The 16,758-nt window shown below is 40.0% G+C and overlaps 1 protein-coding gene across 1 annotated transcript in view; it reads left to right on the top strand.

The window, feature by feature from the left end:
• lmbr1 (limb development membrane protein 1) overlaps nucleotides 1-16,758 on the top strand; it is an 84,617-nt gene that overhangs the window by 7,787 nt on the left and 60,072 nt on the right. The window contains 3 exon segments of the mRNA NM_001011160.1: nucleotides 10,272-10,344; nucleotides 12,471-12,510; nucleotides 14,147-14,286. Of these exon segments, the coding sequence (NP_001011160.1) occupies nucleotides 10,272-10,344; nucleotides 12,471-12,510; nucleotides 14,147-14,286 (253 nt within the window).

Here is a 16,758-nt window from a genome sequence, read left to right as displayed (position 1 = left end):
CCTGCCCCCGTGTGCTTATTAGGTTGGCCGCTCAGTCGGGGGCTCTCGTAGGACATATCACTGGACGATGGGACGGTTAAGACCTCCAAAAAAAATGGATTGCAACATAGAAGTATTTGCCAGTGTAGTTTTTAGTTAGCCAATGGTCTGTTTCATCAGTCCCCATGTTGGCTTAGATTTTTATTTATACAGGTCACTGGCAGGTATTTCTCCACTGTTGGATAAAATGCTTTTTATGCCTTTAGAGTATTATCTATCTACTCTAGTATTATCTATGATTTGTCCTATATATTAAATAGGTTTGAGTCACCTCTGAAGATTGTGTATTATCCAAAGCTCCATTAAACACAACAGAGGAATGATAATTTATCTGAGTTTCTTTAGATACATTTAGAACATGGCTGAACGCAACAGAGCCGAGGGCAAACACACTGCAATAAAAACATGAACTTCTGCTATAAGGAAAATATTTTAGATGTGCAGGAAATCCTGTAGCTAGTAAATCTTTATTTTTGCGGTGGTACAGGGCGTTAAAGGGGTTGTTCACCTTTGAGTTAACTAGTATGATGTAGAGCAGGGATCCCCAACCAGTGGCTCAGGGGCAACATGTTGCTCACCAACCCCTTGGGTGTTGCTCCCAGTGGCCTCAAAGCTGATGTTTGTTTTTTAATTCCTGACTTGATGGCAAAATCTAGTTACAGAGCGACAGAGCTTCCTGTAGGCTGTCAGTCCACATAGGGGCTACCAATAGCCAATTACAGGCCAAATTTGTAACACCCAGGAACTTTCTTGTGTTGCTCCCCAACCTTTTTCTGTATGTAAATATGGCTCACGTGTAAAAAAGTTTGGGATTCCCTGATTCATTTTTTCTTATTTGTAGTTTTTTAATTATTTTACTTTTTGTTCAGCAACTCTCCAGCTTGAAATTTCAGCAGTTATCTGGTTGCAGGGAGTTGCTAAGGTAGAGTTGCAATGAGAGACTGGAATAGGAATAGGAGAGGGACTGAACAGAAAGATAAGTAATAAAAAGTAACAATAACAATAAAACTGTAGCCTCACAGAGCAATAGTTTTTTGGCTGCCAGGGTCAGTGACCCCCATTTGAAAGCTGGAAAGAGTCAGAAGAAGAAGACAAATAATTCAAAAACAAAAAAAAAAAATGAAGACCAGTTTAGTTGCTTAGAATTGGTCATTCTATAACGTACTTAAGGTTAACTTAAAGGTGAACCACCCATTTAAAATATTATTATTATTAACATTTATTTATAAAGCGCCAACATATTCCGCAGCGCTGTACAATAAGTGGGTTTCATACATTGGACATCAAATATAGCATCAATCAGCCACCAGGAGCTAGCCAGGATAGAAAGCCTCTAGCAGGAATACTGCCCTCTGGTGGATTCCTTATGGAAAACACCATAAGGAAATTGGGTAACCCAGGAAGACCTAATAAATCTGAAGGTGTTCATTTTAAACTGGCAGAGCAACCTGGTCAGCAAAATGTACAAAAAAGAGGGTTAGGACCCAAGTTTAGTGTAGACATAAAGGCAAGATGTGAGCTCACAAAAATGAGTAATTACATTTTCGCTTAATAAATGCCTTCCTAAATCTGATGAAGCAGCATTTTGTGCAGGTGAGACAGTTGCTTTTCAGGCATTTGGCATCGATTCAGAAAATTCTTGGATTCATTCTCTCTAACGATAGGAAACCTACACTGATGCCAAGTGTGAGAAGCAGGGGTTATGAAATGATCTTATGAAGCCCTGAAGCTTTGGGGTGGGTAGCCATGTTGTATTCTATTATCACCCCCTGGTCTCATTGGGACTTTCAGTCAAACACTGCATTAGTAGGTACAAACTATTCAAGGAGCAAAGTTAAAAGGGATGCCTTGCACTGTGATTCTCCGTACGCTACCTTATTTAACATTTGACCCCATTTGTTATTAAAATAACAAATAACTAATTACAAGATGCTAAGGGCCAGATTTATTAATTTCATATTTTCTAGTAATCATACTTTTTTTGCACTAAAAATCATGTATTTTACTAAAACTAAACTATGTATATTACTGGAAAACACTATTTTTTCATTCGATTTGTGGTTCCTTAGCCAGAAAGCCCCAGATCCAGAGATTTGTGCTTGATGATAACCATGTTTCACAAGGCTGAAAGCCAAACAGACAGTTGAGACCCGAACAGGCCTAAGAAAAACAGGTTGCAACCCTAAGCCTTATGGTAGTCATTTCTCCAGCAGCGCAATCAAATATTTGTCCTAAAAAGAGTATACTAATAGGATATGCATTATAAAGGTAATACAAAGTAAACATAGTGGTTCCTACTGAATAAAACATGGCTTCTCCCACATCTGAAGTATGCTACATGTATAAGTTAGTATTTTTTAAAGATAGACATGGAAGTATGGTCATTATTTCAAGTCTCTATATAGTTGTTTATACATTAGCCATATATTGGTTTGATGATTCCATTGTTCAGGGCCCATGATATTATGGGTGGCCCATGCAGACCATATTCACTAGATGGCCCTTGCTTCATCTTAGGATTTTATAGCTTTCACAATCAATATTTTAATGAACCCTGATCAGGCTCAGTGGTTAGCACTGTTGCATTACAGTTTGGGGTCCTGACTTTGATTCCGGCCTGGGTACTATCCACAATGATCTTGTACTGTATGTTTTTGTAGTGACCCCAAGGGCTTCCTCAGGGTATTCCAGCCAGGTACTTTCACCTCCAAAAGCATTGATACAGTTAATTTTCTCCTGATTCAGTTGCCCCGATTCTACCCACTCATGTTAACGCGACATTAGATTGTAAGCTCCAGTCTATTGGTAGCTGCTGGGTAAAGAGTCAAAAACAGTCAAAAAAAAACTTTCAAGAACACCTGTAAGGAATGGTCACTGCGAATTCCATTCTAGAATTATGGCGGCGGCTTATCTGTATTTATGGAGAAATGAAATGAGCTGTTTTTCATTTACTTTTTACCGTTTGTAATTTGGAAAATTAGAGGTCCATACATTTGCCCTGACAATAATTAGATCTAAAGTTGTAATTTATTACCCAAACTTGACACTTTGTTTTCCCGCAGAGCACTTATTTTATTAATTGTCAGGCTAATGAATTGCCGACCTGTTACCGGTGGGGAAATTGATGGCGTCGCTGCTGCATATCGCAGAGCCTTTGTCTGGGAATACAAGCCCCATCCTTCCCAGATCCATTATAAAGAATAGCGCCGACAGATGCCAAGTGAAGTGCTGCTGTGTGATGCATAAAGCCGCATTTTTATGTAGATTTACCAATCTCGGAATAACTTTACGTCAAATTAATCTCAGCAGCTCCCAAGCAGAAAGGAGAAAATAATTCTGTTTGATCTATAAATGGTTTAATTGCCTTTTAAAACTGATATTAGCTCCTTTTATATGTAGATATTTCACTTTTAATTGATAAGCTGAACGCGTGCCAGGCCTCATAGATTCATGATCAGTTCATCTCCTTAGTGTTGCAAATTGAACCTTAAGCTTTTGCCTATAATGCTAATATTATGAAGATTATTAAGGCCATTATACAGCAGCAAATGGAGACAGTGGCAGCAAAGCTTATTAATGCTGGTTGTATGGATGCAGATAGTTACTGATATACGGATTTTGGGTAATAGTCACAAGGGTTATAATTAAAACCCTTGCCAGTTGCCCATGGCAATAACGAAGGCTGTGAATGTCAATTACATCTACCCACATTTGTGTAATATAGCTAAAGCTTCCATAAGCTGCCCGGAAACCATTTGGCCCATGGGCAGAACATACTAGTGACCATACACGTGTCTGGCAACCTTCCTGTTGTTCCATTTGTTCAGGTCGACAGCTAGAATGACTGTAAATATTCGAAGTGATGAGTTGTTATGACATGTCCCATCATCTTCGATCTGAAAAGAATGGAGAATATTAGTTGAAATTGGCCAATCTCAACAACCAAATCTGAGCCCATATGACCAGATATGTCATTTATGTATGAAAAATGTAACAGAGACATGTCAAAGCTACTTAAGTCTGTCTTAGGCCAGTTACATTGTTTACCCGGCGGCTGAGGTTTAAGGTGCAGATTGCCTGATTTGGAAGTTTATCGGCCTGTGTATGAGACTCACTGACAGGCCTACCTGGCTGATATCTGGCTGAAAATTTCCAAATGTCAATGGACGGGTTTTATTTTCCCATCGGATCAAGAACCGGATCTGCGCATTGGTGCTGTCCTTGATCCGACGGCCTGAATAGCAGCAATTGTATTCTAAATGTTTCATCACAGGCCAAACGATTGGATCAACCCAATGTCGCCCACCTTTTTTTCTTTCAATGTATCACTGGACAGCTTTGTGAATGGGGCATCTGGAGGTGTGACTCTCGCCTCACTGACCTATTTTTACTTCTTATTAGAGTATGTAAAGTTGTCATACAAATTATATTATCAGACTTTCTAAGGTAACTAGTGATGTATATTTTTTAAGATCTGCTCGTTAGGCGAAGTCGCCAAATGAGCTGAACTTTTCCCCATATGCCTATCTAATTAAAATGCCAGCTATATGGGCTGTTGGACCGAGAAACACATCAACAAGCCGATGTGATCCCCGATCCCATGGGAACATTAAACCCAATTTTGGGCCAGATATTGGTTGGGTAGTACCATCAGGGGTGCCCATACAAGGACAGATAAGCTGGCAAATTGGTCTGAAGAACCCGAATCGGCAGCTGAAATCTGTCCTTGTATGACCACCTTTAGGCTACGTAACAAAGGACATTGATGCCAAAAAAGAGGATCAAAATCACTGGTTAGACCTTACCTTGAACTGGCTTAATATTGTACCAGTAAAAAACATTACTTGAAACAGTCCAGAGAGGGTCAACTGAGTTTAATGAAGTGCGCTAAGTAGCAGTTTGCTCTTGCTATATACCATTTTAGGCTGCCAGAATAATTGCTGGTAATAGTACAATATGGGAAATTAATAATAATCTGAGACCTTAGCTAATGGAGATTTTACAGCATCTTGATGTCCTGTTTGGGGCAGACAATTCCATGTTAGTAACCCCGGTGCACTTCCTGGTTCCATTGTTTCTAGTAAAACATTTCCTGTGCTCTGTATAACATTTCCATGAAACTGCTTATGCAGGATTTTACTCATGTGGGTTCTGACCAGTAGTGTCTGTAGAGCACATATTAGGATAAATAGAATAACCACGACTGAACAAAAATGAATTCTGGGTATCCATTTCTATTCTTATAGAACCACAAAGTGGCCAGCACTATGGCTCAGTGCTTGGGTCCCAGGTTTGATCCTGACAAGGGCATTATCTGAGTGGAGTTTATATGTGTTCTTTGTTGGTTTCTACCAGTAGTGTCTGTAGAGCACATATTAGGATAAATAGAATAACCACGACTGAACGAAAATGAATTCTGGGTATCCATTTCTATTCTTATAGAACCACAAAGTGGGCAGCACTATGGATCAGTGCTTGCGTCCCAGGTTTGATCCTGACAAAGGCCTTATCTGAGTGGAGTTTGTATGTGTTCTTTGCTGGTCTACCACTCTTTTATCAGAAATGTTATTCTTTATGGCAGAGAATTTGACATTGAATTTAGGAGACAAGAAATGCAGCATTCCGTGAGAACGTGATACCAAAATATATTGCTAGGCATGACTGGAATGCAGGGATTACATTGGTCTTATAAACATCTGCCCAAAATCTCTTTCAGCTGCAGGCAGAAGCCAAGAGAGGGTGTAGCCCTATGGTGCCAAGCTCGTAGCATTCTAATGGAAACCTTAGACCCGGGGCGGAAATCTCATTGGTGGGCCCCCAAAGTAAATACTTGATAGAACTACCATAAAGTGGGTGACTATGACCATTAAGCAGGCAATAGAGCTATGATCTGTACGTACTGAATTAGACATTAGTCCAGATGAGCTGCCCTTGACCAGCGATCATTTGGATAAACAAAATCACCACAAGAAAATGTAAAAATAGTGAAGTTAAAAAGCTAATAATAAATAGTTATGCTGTAGAATTTAAAGGGGGGTGCTTCAGTCTAAAGTTATATCAGACAAAGTTCTGATGGTGGCCCCTGTCATGATGGACCCTGGGCAAATGTCTCTTTTGGCCACTTCTAAGTTGTTTCCTTTTATAGATTTAAATTGCTTTTGCATACAGTCATTTTACTAATGCAGCGTAGTACTAATTTGTATATAGAGATGAATGCAAACAATAGAATTTTTATAATTAAACCGCTATGTAGAACACATTTGAATGACAAGCAATAATTATTGGGCTTACATTGTATGCAGGTTGATATTAAACTTTTATAACATTACTGTTGGGGCACTAGATTTTCAAAGGTATTCCTATCTTCTTTGAGATATTAACCTTCCTAAAAATCCTCCTTATCTTCTTGTCAGTCTTACCCATGTGGCTTAGTCCCCTGAGGATACCAGCTTCAGTAGCATTACGGAGTATGGTCTAATATCATTGACAGGAGTAGTAAATGCGCAGGAATGGCAGCTGTACCCCCTTATGTTCTTTACAGAAATGAACTATGTATAACACTGATTTCTATAAATTAGTCACAATTAAGAAAATAAAACATAGCACATTTGAGCCCATTACAGATGGGGCCTGATATGCACAAAGCCCAAGGCACTTCAGTGCTGACCTCTTGTGATATATGCCTATAACATGGAACTCTGTTGTTGGACCACTTAGGGGCTCATTTACCAACTATCGATTTTTTATTTTAAACTCGATTCGTTTTTTTTTCCTGAAAAAGTCGTAGAGAAATAAACTCTGCGACTTTTCCAAGATTTGTCTAAATGGCAAAAACTCAGAATTCTACTATTCGCCAGATTAAACTTGCCGAGTTCATGTAGAAGTCAATGGCAAAGGTCCCTTTCCTTGAAATTTTTCTTTTTGTCTTAAAATAAAAGCTGTAGTACCGTGTTAGCCAGTGTCAAAAATAATAAAAAAAAAACACACAAATACAAGAGTATTGTAGAAATGATACCTATATTGGCTAACAATAAAAATACATTGCAAGCTTTTGGAGCTCTAAGGCCCCTTCATCATTGCCTGACGAAGGGGCCTTAGAGCTCGGAAATCTTGCAATGTATTGTTATTGTTAGCCAATATAGGTATCATTTCTACAATACTCTTGTATTTGTGTGTTTTTTTTATTCCTTTTGTCTCGAAACTTTACAGATTTTGCTGGATTTTGTCCCGACTTTTTTGAATTGTCTCAGCAACAATTTGATAAAATATGTATTTTTATTGCAACAGTTTTAAAAATGTAAGTTTTTTCCCAACTTTTCTCGCAGCAACTTTTCCGGGCAACTTTTATTTAGTAGAAGCTACCGAAACACTTGCCTTATTGCCATTCTCCCTAAGCTCATAAAAGTATCAGCCACTCTCATATAGACAATTTCTCCAAAATATGTTGCATTCGCTACTGCATTCTCTAAGATTTGGTCATATTCAAATATGTTGTATTTAGAATGGCCATTGATAATATAAATAAACAAATAACAACATATGGCTAGTCACTCTTAGAATAGGATGAAGCTGAGTCTGAACATATACTGATCGTAGAGTACATAAAGGAAAGTGCATTTGTTTGAGGGCCTTGCTGAGGATGACTTCCCACCAAAGAATGGCACACGTTGGAATATATTTGTTTTTCCGGGTCGGATATCATGGTTTCCAGTAATTTCTTTGTTCAGTAGTTGTGTTATGTGTGATGTAGCTAACCTGGGGCCAGTGAGGATCCGCCAAACACAAACTTTGCACTGGTTGTAGAAGAACAAACAATACTTGGATAGTCAAGCATCGAGAATGGGCGGCGTGTACCTTGTCAGAAAGGTCGTGATAAAAGGCCATTCGAAATTAAACATTTTCCTACATTTTGCCCATGATATGTTTATATGTGGCATGGTACATCCCATACCTGCATGACAACAGCGCTGCCTGCTCTACTATGAAGTCCAGCGGGGCAGGCAGCAGGAACAGCTGAAGGAGCCACATTGTGATCACTGTTGGACCATACCATAAGGCTTTAATGCAGCACCATATTAATTACCCTTTTCACCCAGACCACAGCATTACTTTTTATAATTAGACCATGTACTCCTTTTATAAAGATTTCCAAACACTTGTCTATATTTGCCCCCATGTGTAATAATTCTTGCCCTCCGCCCACAATTACTGTGGGAGCAATCTAACATTTTTAATTGAAAAAAAAACCCCCAATGTTGATGTATATTTCTTTAGACACTGCAGACTGCTATCTGCCGCCCCATATGTTGCACTAACTCCACAGATTTCATAACCATCTGGTCTTTATTTGCCGATGATGTGGGGATTCTTTTATTCCATAATAGCTCAGTTCCTGTCTGTTGGCTGAAGGCAAACACAGTGGAGGTGTTGAGACACAATAATATGGGAGCACATAAATGTTTCTTTCTGTAGTTGGGGAAATAACTAATTATTTGTTTGGGGTATTGGTGCATGATCCGACAGGTTCATGTTCGAGTTTTTGTGTGAGTTTAAACTCCAGCATGGTGTATAATGTATATACAGAGTGAGAATAGCAGGATTTGCTAAGTGGAAAAATATACAACTGTGTCCTACATGAGCCCTTAAACATTCTCATTGTTAGTTGGTGTTGTTCCGTACTCTTAAATATTACTCTGGAAAGTGGGTGCGGTGTATCAAGTTCCCCTTTAAATATTAACCCCTTTGATCCTTAAATGGGACCTGTAACCCAGACATAAAAAGCTGTAAAGTAGGAGTCCTTTTCAAATTAATGATGAAACCCAAATTCTGTTTTTTTTTTTGTTTTTTTTTTAACATCCATAAAAATATCAGCTGTCAGTCATATATTGTCTGCCCTGCTTCTATGCCTTGGAATAGAGGCGGGGCTAACAATTACTATAATTTTCCATTTAGCACTCCTTACTTTCCCCCTTCCTTCTCACCATCTAATTGTACAGCCTGTGGATGGGCATGGACATCAGGTCCCCCGTTCTGGTGTCTAAACAAGATTTTGGCAAGCTTGCCTTAATAATAGTCTTCACAAAATGGCGCCTGCCTGCTTGCTGTGATTGTGAATGGAGTGAAGGGATTAAAATGTATATAATTTATACTGTGTAAGTAAAGTTTATTTTGCCTGACTAGAACAATAGAAAAGAAATTGGAATTATTTCTTAGAGTAACAGGTCCCCTTTTATGGTGCTCCTACTGATCCAAAATATCATGCATCTTTCCAAATTTACATGCAAGCTGCCTCCCTACCCCCAGGGCCCCCAGTCTGTGGCAAGTAAGAGGGGGCAAAATTCAAGGTGGTTATGACTGCTCTGTGCTGGAAGTGGTAAGTAAGGTCACGGCACTGAAACACAATAAGGTTGCCCAACCACCTGAGTGATGAACCAGTTAGGCCCACCCAATGTCAGAGGTCAGCTGCATGCTTTATCCATAGCCCAGTGCAGTACTTGCCCAACAGCATTCTGTTCTGGCCAAACAATGTCCAACTAAACCCTGATCCTATATGGTTTGACCAGTCGTTGTTGGTTACCAACCAAATTCCAATTTGGCTTATTGATATGGCAGGCTATTTACATATAGATATGGACAACTTAACTGGTTATTTTGCTTTTACAGGGGTACAGGTGCCTTGTACGGCTATCAGCTTTGATGCTTACCTATCTAGGTATGAAAATGTTCATATATGTTCCAGCAGGAACAGCACAATAATTAGTAGCACCACTTTAGGAAACAAATTCTAAAACATATTTAGGATTGTAAGCTCTACGGGGAAGGGACCTCCATCCTCTTGTGCCTTTGACTCTTAACTTGTTGCAACTGTATCTTGTATTTTTCTGTATTTATTGTTATACTTTGTATTTAACTATTGTTATCTTAATAACCCCCTGTTTGTATTAAAGTATTCTACTGTACAGCGCTGCGTACATAAGTAGCACTTTATAAATAAAGATATACATACATACATACATATAGGAGCTTGTTTATTGGCTACTTTGCTTTATTCTAGCTCAGCAGAAATGTCCAACCCTGTGTGATTGGTGTTAGAGCAGCTCAGCTAGCCCTTTAGGTTGCAAAGCTGAATCAGTGAATATAGAGTTACAGGCTGGGTGGGAAATACATATTGGTTTCCCTCATTAATCTGCCTTGTGTTCACTCTCATTGTGTTTTTCTCTTTTTCTCCCCAGATATGTTTCCTTCTGTTTGCCATTTTATACATCGTCTCTTACTTCATCATCAAAAGATATAAAAGGAAAGGAGGTGAGCACATCCAGACCCACATTAATATAGAATTGGCTCTCATTATACATAAGAAAGACTAAAACCAGAACCCAACCCCGTCCCTACCGGCCTATTTAGAACCCACAACCTAAGTTGCCCACAGTGTGCAGCCAATTTTCCCACTTGACATCCATCCTCTTAGTCTGTGATCCCCAACCAGTGGCTCAGGGGCAACATGTTGCTCACCAACCCCTTGGATGTTGCTCTCAGTGCCCCCAAACCAGGGAGTTATTTATGAATTCCTGACTTGGGGGCAAGTTTTGGTTGAATAAAAACAAGACTTACTACCAAATAAAGCCCCTGTAAGCTGATAGGGTGCATAGAGGCTGCCTAATAGCCAATCACAGCAAGGTTGACTTTTATGGTCTTCCTTCCTCACAAAGTGGGCAGGTATTCTCTGTGCCCATGTTAATTAATCTATATACAGGTATGGGACCCATTATCCAGAATGCTCGGGACCTGGGGTATATCGGATAAGGGGTCTTTCCGTAATTCAGATCTCCTACCTTGTCTACTAAAAAAATCATTGAAACATTAAATAAACCCAATAGGATTTTCCTGCCCCCAATAAGGGGTAATTATATCTTAGTCGGGATCAAGTACAGGTACTGTTTTATTATTACAGAGAAAAGGGAATCATTTAACCATTAAATAAACCCAATAGGGCTGTTCTGCCCCCAATAAGGGGTAATTATATCTTAGTTGGGATCAAGTACAGGTACTGTTTTATTATTACAGAGAAATGGGAATCATTTAAACATGAAATAAACCCAATAGGGCTGTTCTGCCCCCAATAAGGGGTAATTATATCTTAGTTGGGATCAAGTACAGATACTGTTTTATTATTACAGAGAAAAGGGAATCATTTAACCATTAAATAAACCCAATAGTGCTGTTCTGCCCCCAGTAAGGGGTAATTATATCTTAGTTGGGATCAAGTACAGGTACTGTTTTATTATTACAGAGAAAAGGGAATCATTTAACCATTAAATAAACCCAATAGGGCTGTTCTGCCCCCAATAAGGGGTAATTATATCTTAGTTGGGATCAAGTACAGGTACTGTTTTATTATTACAGAGAAAAGGGAATCATTTAACCATTAAATAAACCCAATAGGATTGTTCTGCCCCAATAAGGGGTAATTATATCTTATTTGGGATCAAGTACAGGTACTGTTTTATTATTACAGAGAAAAGGGAATCATTTAACCATTAAATAAACCCAATAGGACTGTTCTGCCCCAATAAGGGGTAATTATATCTTATTTGGGATCAAGTACAGGTACTGTTTTATTATTACAGAGAAAAGGGAATCATTTAACCATTAAATAAACCCAATAGGACTGTTCTGCCCCAATAAGGGGTAATTATATCTTAGTTGGGATCAAGTACAGGTACTGTTTTATTATTACAGAGAAAAGGGAATCATTTAACCATTAAATAAACCCAATAGGACTGTTCTGCCCCCAATAAGGGGTAATTATATCTTAGTTGGGATCAAGTACAGGTACTGTTTTATTATTACAGAGAAAAGGGAATCATTTAACCATTAAATAAACCCAATAGGACTGTTCTGCCCCCAATAAGGGGTAATTATATCTTAGTTGGGATCAAGTACAGGTACTGTTTTATTATTACAGAGAAAAGGGAATCATTTAACCATTAAATAAACCCAATAGGGCTGTTTTGCCCCCAATAAGGGGTAATTATATCTTAGTTGGGATCAAATACAAGGTACAGTTTTACTTTTACAGAGAAAAAGGAAATCAATTTTAAAAATCAGAATTATTTGATTAAAATAGAGTCTATGGGAAACAGGCTTTCCGTAATTTGGAGCTTTCTGGATAATGGGTTTCCGGATAATGGATCCCATACCTGTAATATGTTTGCCACTTTAAGCATTTTAAGCAAAGAATGACTTGAATGAGTGCTCTTTTAAGTATGAAGGTATTTAGCCCACTGCCCTACAAGAACATGCTGGTTGTGCTCCAGGCAAAAATAGTTACAGAATGAGGTGCATTTTTTACAAATCGCTCACATCTGCTATATATAACCTGGATTTTAAGGAAAAAAAAATCTAAAACCCCCCCAAATTCTGTCTTTCAGATGAACAAGAGGATGAAGATGCGACTGTCAATCGTGTCTCGTATGTACATCGTATTTTGCTTGGATTTACTTAAAGGAGAAGGAAAAGCATAATCACTGGGGCGGGGGGCTAATATTTTATTATCCCCCTAGAGATTATGTCTTTCCTTGTAAATGGCCAGTTCTCTCGGCGTCTGTATACTATGACTGTATTCCAATATATAATTACAGAATATTTATCATACCTAACCAGATTAGAAATCATTCCTACCTGGCCATGCCCGTTATAGCCAAGGACTCCCTCCCTGGGCCCATTAATCAGCATTGGACAGATGAGATGATATAGTACAATCTCTTGTATATTCAGGCACAGAGTGTAAGTGGGGGTCTTACAAATCCCCATATGTATTAAAGGTCACTAAGTTTGCCCAGGAGCAGTTACCAATAGCAACCAATAATTGCTTTTAAACAAGTAGCCAGTATATGCTTCCCCCAAAGTGTCCTGTCAATGAGATCTTGTACCCAACAACACGTCTAACCATGGAGCAAGTAAGTGGGTGCCTCCTGTACCCACACATGGCACACTGCGGGGCCGCTGGCTCTGAACAGGGTGTATTTAATATGCCATACAAAAGTCAGTTCTCTGATTGCAAAGGGGGGGTCCATGGGAAAGGGGATCCGTGGCTGTGGCCAGTTATTTATTGCCAGAATGTTTCACAGAGAAAGTTATACAGATAAAACCTAGGACATCGGCCATGAGATATTCATTTGCACAGTGTGGCTTTGTCTTCTGGCCTACTTTGTGTCAGGTAGAAAATGTGATTACTGTTCATATTGAAACTCTGCAGATAGGAATTTAACCTTGGGTTGATTCCCACTGAATGAGTATTTTTCCCTGGCTATGTACATGAGATATATAAGGCTTTGAGTGCCCTCTGCTGGTCAGTCATGGGCATGGCCAAAATCTTCCACATTCAGTTGAGATCTCTGCATCATTGTATTACTGTCTCTATGGTTTTATTTATTTGCCACTGACACATTTTCAGCCCTACCTAATGTCCAAATGTTTCAGTAGTCAGCAAAGGTCCAGCTATAATTTAGTGTAACTATGGTGATTTTATTTCAGGCCAAGTAATAACAGACTGCAAAGGACTGGGCCTGGTACTAATTCCCGTGGTGTTCTACGTACAAATCCGGTCCACCTGGAATATGCTTTGTATACAACAACCCCATGTTGTTTTTGATTGCAACACTAACCCTTTCCCCAGTCATAGTCGCCATAAGCTTGAAATTTTATTAGATCATAACATATCCCATTAGCACCACTGCTCTCATTAGCCTTCTGCATAAAGAGGGGGGGGGGGGGTGGTTAGTTACCCAAGGAAATAAATAGAATAACTGTATAATTTTCATTAGAGCTCCATTAACTGAAATGAAATGTTTAATCAAAATCAGCAGTGATGGGAGCTCTATTTGCAGTCCTTGTAGTTCTAACAGGGGTGGTGCCGCCATCAACAATATTAAATGCACTACACTGAAATTCCTCCACTTTCATAAAGTAAGTGCCTGCTATGGATAAATAGTCCTAAGAAAGAATACCGTGGCACAGCCACTATGTGTACCAGATGCAGTTATGCCATGTACATGCCACTGAAGGACACGGGGACAGCAGTTAATAGCATGTGTTTGTATTTCAGGCTTTTCTTGTGCACCTTCACGCTTGCAGTTTCCGGTGGGGCAGTGCTGCTTCTGCCATTTTCAATAATCAGCAATGAGATCCTCCTGTGCTTCCCTAAGAGCTACTACATTCAGTGGTTAAATGGCTCCCTCATCCATGGTAGGTACCTGCATGTTCAATACAACCCCATATTCTCAATCAGTAGAACCACCCCATACATTAAGGTGCAGTGTTATGGAGAGGGCAGGGTGCAGGGGGAGGAGTCAGAGCAGTGTCAGTGTTATGGAGAGGGGAGAGGGCAGGGTGCAGGGGGAGGAGTCAGAGCAGTGTCAGTGTTATGGAGCCGTTCCAGACTGGGATTCAAAATAGGCTCTGGCATTCCAATTACACAGAGGCCCAAACAGCCCCCCAGCAGCCCAATAAATAGTGAGTGTCTATGGCACCTTACAGCAGCCCCTCTGGCATTTGCCAGAACCCACAGATTGCCAGTGTGGGCTTAATATGGAGAGGGCCTAGGAGGCGAGAGTATAGAGATGTGGCACTGGGGGATGAGATAACAGACTGGGGAAGGCGAGGGTGGGAAGGGGAGAGAGAATGGAGTTGTGGGAAGGAGAGAGGTGACTTTGGGGCAGGAGTGGGGGGGGCACACATGTGGAAGAGAGAAAACAGTGAGATAGGGCAGGTGGGCGGCTTGGTTTGTATGGTGCCAGTTATTGCTGAAGGTATTAGCAGTCATTTTACAGAGACACAAATGGTGCAGCACTGGGACTTGTATCCCTTATGCACGGCTGTATTTACTGTGGTGCTGCCTCTCCAGGCACGGTCCCTTCATTGTCTGTATAATAAATGTTGCCTTGCCCTTGCAGCTCATACATGTAGCTCTGATGTACCATTGCCAGTTGCAAACCATACTTACAAATCCCAAGCAGTGCTCCCTACTGCCTTGTGCCCCCCAGTACTCCCCCCGGCACATGCGGAGTGACACACAAGCTAGGGGTTTTACATGGGATGCCCATCTTTTGCCCCACCCCTCCCCAAAGTAATTTGGATTGGGGCAAACTTTGCTGATTTTTGCACTTTGCCCCTTGCCCCATTTTTGGTATTTAGCTAGCAAGACTGTAGTTCAACTACATCATTTCTCCACAATAGATCATTATTATTACATCCATTGATAAAGCCCCATCCTCGGCACCATATGTACAGGTACAGACCACTGATCAATATAAAACATAAGTTAAACTCTATAAAGGGGTCACCTGCCTACAGGGATCTACAGTGTAACGGATTAACCCTTTATGTGCTCCGCAAGAGTTGAAATCAGTATTATAATCTAAAACTGGAAGTTTAAAGGGCAACTGAAGAACCAAGAAAGAATTAGGATTTACATTTTATTAACCTTATTCCAATGGAAGTTCTAGTACAGCTCGCCTGCCCAGTAAAAATGTGATCAGCATAAGACCCAAAGTCCAAGTATGGGATCTGTTATCTGTGCACCCTTTATCCAGAAAGCTCGGAAACATTACATTGCCATTTATCACAGAGTCCTGTTTGAACAAACAAATCTTTATTTTTTGATGCAACGTTTTTGGTGGCCAGAGTGCCTGCCTAATCTTCTACATCTGGGTGCCTTACGTCCAGCGCTGGAAAAATGATGTTTGCACGCAATTCTTTAGATAAATAGGGCACTATGGGAACCCAGGAGCTGGCCGGCAGTATCTCCAGGGTTTTCCCTGTGCCAATAGGGAGGCTGCAGGTATCTTGGCAAAATGGCTTTTAAAAAATGGGATTTTTTTCTGCAAGGGAAATGTACACAACAGTATATATGACCAATCCATGTATCATATGAATCATATATGACCCCTAGGAGCAGTTACTTAATGGCAACCTAGCTGCATAAATCCATGTTGATTGCAAAACCAACTTTTTTTCAAGAAGACATATTGGATAAATGAAACAAACCCTAAACTTGTAGGCAATTATGAATAATATACGGTGCTGGTTTCACTTTGGGCGTGTCCTAACAGTACCTGCCAGAAGCACAGTAGGAGGGGGAGAGCCAATCACAGCCCTGCAGTCACACAAGCAAAGATAGTTCCCTATCAGGTCAGCCTAGCTGCTGATTGGTTCCTATCCTACAGTGCAGTGTGTGCTGATTGCTGCTGGCCCCCCTGCACAGCCTGGGAAAGGAGGCAGCAGGAAGTGGAACAGATGGGCGGGACTAGTGGGGTTTGGGGGAGTTTCTAAATAAATCAGTCAAAAAAATAACTTTTTAGGCACAATTCTGCTATATTTAGAGTATAATGCACTGGTACATTCTTAATTTTCACATGATGTGTCTCCTTTAATTCTTAAATGTATTTATTTAATTTATTTTAGTAGCTTTAAGACATAGAGCTTCAAATTATGGGAAATCCCATGTCCCAAGCATTCTAGGTGATAGATCCTATCCTTGTATTAATATACACAGTATGGGACCTGTTATCCAGAATGCTTAGGACCTGGGGTTTTCCGGATAAGGGATCTTTTCATAATTTGGATCACCATACTTTAAGGGGCAGATTTATCAAATGCCAGTTTAGAGCTTAATACATAAAAACTCACCCACGTTCTATTCATTCCTATGGGATTTTT

The sequence above is a fragment of the Xenopus tropicalis genome, chromosome 6, assembly GCF_000004195.4.
Source record: "Xenopus tropicalis strain Nigerian chromosome 6, UCB_Xtro_10.0, whole genome shotgun sequence".
Classification (NCBI taxonomy): domain Eukaryota; kingdom Metazoa; phylum Chordata; class Amphibia; order Anura; family Pipidae; genus Xenopus; species Xenopus tropicalis.
This window is presented reverse-complemented; position numbering and strand designations above follow the sequence as displayed.